Raw genomic sequence first — 2,386 nt, forward strand, 5'->3', positions numbered from 1 at the left:
GGGTGGGACGTGTCCCCAAGAAGGGGAACAGGCAGCACTGCCGGCCCTGCGAGAGATGCGATGAGCACCCGCTGAGCCCCTCGGGTGCAGGCGATGGAGGCAGGCACCTCCATCCAGCAGATTTGGGGTGCTGTAGCCAGCCCAGGCATAAAACCCTTCCACGGCTTTATATAAAAAAGGTGTTTAAGACAGTGCGGAGGCAGAGGGGAGATATTCCCATTGTGAATGTCTTTTAATAATACTGTGGGCTGGCACAAAGCGACACGGTTGCTTAGCAAATGAATCCATCCAGCGCCAATCCCGGCCCCGGAAAGGTGCCTTGCTTCACCTGACCTGCTTGAATTACAGTTGCCGGCACGCGAGGACGGGTGAGCAGGACCCTTAATAAATGAGAAAAGGCGTTGGATGGGATTTTCCAACCTGGAGTGGCTGAGCCGGGGGGCCCTGGGAGAAACGTGTAATTGGAGAGATGATCTAGGCAGTCATCTGTCTCCAGCTGAGCATGATGAGGCTGTAATTCTCATGAAGGGCAGAGGATTTGCTCTTCTTTCATCGGTATTCCTAGAATCCACGGCGAGAACCGGTCTGGCCTATTTTACAGCAGGCAGAAAGCATATGGTGTTATTTAGTGGGATTAAGAGGTCTGAGAGATCCTAATTTCCCGCGGGGGGATGCTGAGATGGCCGGCGCGGGGCAGGACGGCTGGTGGTTCGGTGGCTGACGGTGCTCTTCTCCGTGGATGCCACCCGTGGCTGTTCACACCTCGCACACCACAGAAAAATGTGCCAGCAGACGTAACAGGTACCGTTTCCTACCCACTAATGGGAAACTGCGGCACGGGGACGCGCAGGGATGCGTCCTAAGGAGCAAGGCGGTTTATTTAGGCTGTTTTCTTGCAGTGCAAAGAAATAAATAAGTCTCAACACGACTTGGTACTCCGCGATTCCCTGCGAGGATTTGGGATTTTGCTCTTGGGAGGTGCCCGGTGCGTTGCTCAGTGCTCCGGGGCGGGTTAATAAGAGCATTCGCAGCGCCAGGCTCTTGGCTGGGGTGGGAAGAGGGGTCAGGACGGCTCTGTGGAGCAATGCCGGGCGCCTGGTGAGGTTGTGAAGATGCGGTGCGGTTGTGCATGGCCCGTGCCAGGCAGTGTGGTGCATTTCACCATCCAGACCCTGGTCCCCAGCCTCCCCCATCCCAGCCTTCATTCCCGGAGGCAGCCGAGTTCAGCGCCATCAGAAGTCATGGAGAAGAAATGTCACGGAAAAACTTGGGATGCAGCTGCTTGGTTCGGCAGGTTCCAACACTAAACACAAACTTATCCTACTGGAAAGCGATTTTTCCAGGACGTGGTGATCCATGGCACTTCCCCAAATCTCCAGGCACGTGAGCGCCATGTGCCCATTTGGGGGATACCCCCATCCCAGCCTCCATTCCCGGAGGCAGCCGAGTTCAGCGCCATCAGAAGTCATGGAGAAGAAATGTCACGGAAAAACTTGGGATGCAGCTGCTTGGTTCGGCAGGTTCCAACACTAAACACAAACTTATCCTACTGGAAAGCGATTTTTCCAGGACGTGGTGATCCATGGCACTTCCCCAAATCTCCAGGCACGTGAGCGCCATGTGCCCATTTGGGGGATATGGAGGAAAAACGTTGTCTGCAGCCATGCAAAGAAGGGAGCCGGGAGTGCCGACTCGTGCTCTTAATCACGCAGCCGGGAGCGGAGCCGCCCGCTTGTACTTTGAGACTGCGCCCGCTCCCTTATCGGCCTGACCCTGCCCTCGCAGCCACGCTGCTCCCACCACCCTGCACGCGCTTTGCCCCAAACCGCCGGCTTTCTGCCCAGTATTCACCCGACGGCGGTGCCCAGCACCGGGCTGACATCTGACACACGATGCTCTACCGTCCTGGGAAGTTTTTAGGGGTCGGATCCTGCGGGAGAGTAGCGGGATGCTGCAGTCCCTCTGTGCATTTCCCGGTGATGGCCCTGCCTACGGCTGGGTGGTTTAGCGTGACCCTTGGTACTGCACGATGCTGACTCCTTGCCACCCAACGCCGCTCACCCGCGTCTTGGCAGAGCCATTTGCCGGTTAGAAACATCAGTGTTGTGCTGCGCAGCCAGATCCTGCCCTTCCCACAGCTCCGAGGAGGCAGCCTGCGGGAAGCTGCCAGATTTTGCTCTGTCTCCTGCCTGAGGACATCCCGGCCATGCCGTGCCGAGGCTGGGTGCTGGCACGGGTGCCGGCAGGCAGCGGGAGGTGCCGGTTCGTCCTTGCAGGCAGCCTCGGGACGGGTGACACGTTATTTTGCTCCAGGCTTCGGGGTCACACCGGCTGTCACACACTTTCCGCATCCTTTGAAATAAGTGCTGGATGGCAACGGCAGCGC

At 57.7% G+C, this 2,386-nt stretch overlaps 1 protein-coding gene across 1 annotated transcript in view; it reads left to right on the plus strand.

Annotated features, from left to right (window-relative positions):
* Positions 1-739: 739 nt before the first annotated feature.
* Positions 740-2,386, plus strand: part of MAST3 (microtubule associated serine/threonine kinase 3) — a 19,236-nt gene continuing 17,589 nt past the window's right edge. Inside the window, 1 exon segment of the mRNA XM_019472190.1 lies at positions 740-801. Coding sequence (XP_019327735.1) covers positions 740-801 — 62 coding nt within the window.

This window comes from Aptenodytes forsteri, unplaced genomic scaffold (genome assembly GCF_000699145.1).
Source record: "Aptenodytes forsteri isolate BGI_AS27 unplaced genomic scaffold, ASM69914v1 Scaffold147, whole genome shotgun sequence".
NCBI classification, from domain to species: domain Eukaryota; kingdom Metazoa; phylum Chordata; class Aves; order Sphenisciformes; family Spheniscidae; genus Aptenodytes; species Aptenodytes forsteri.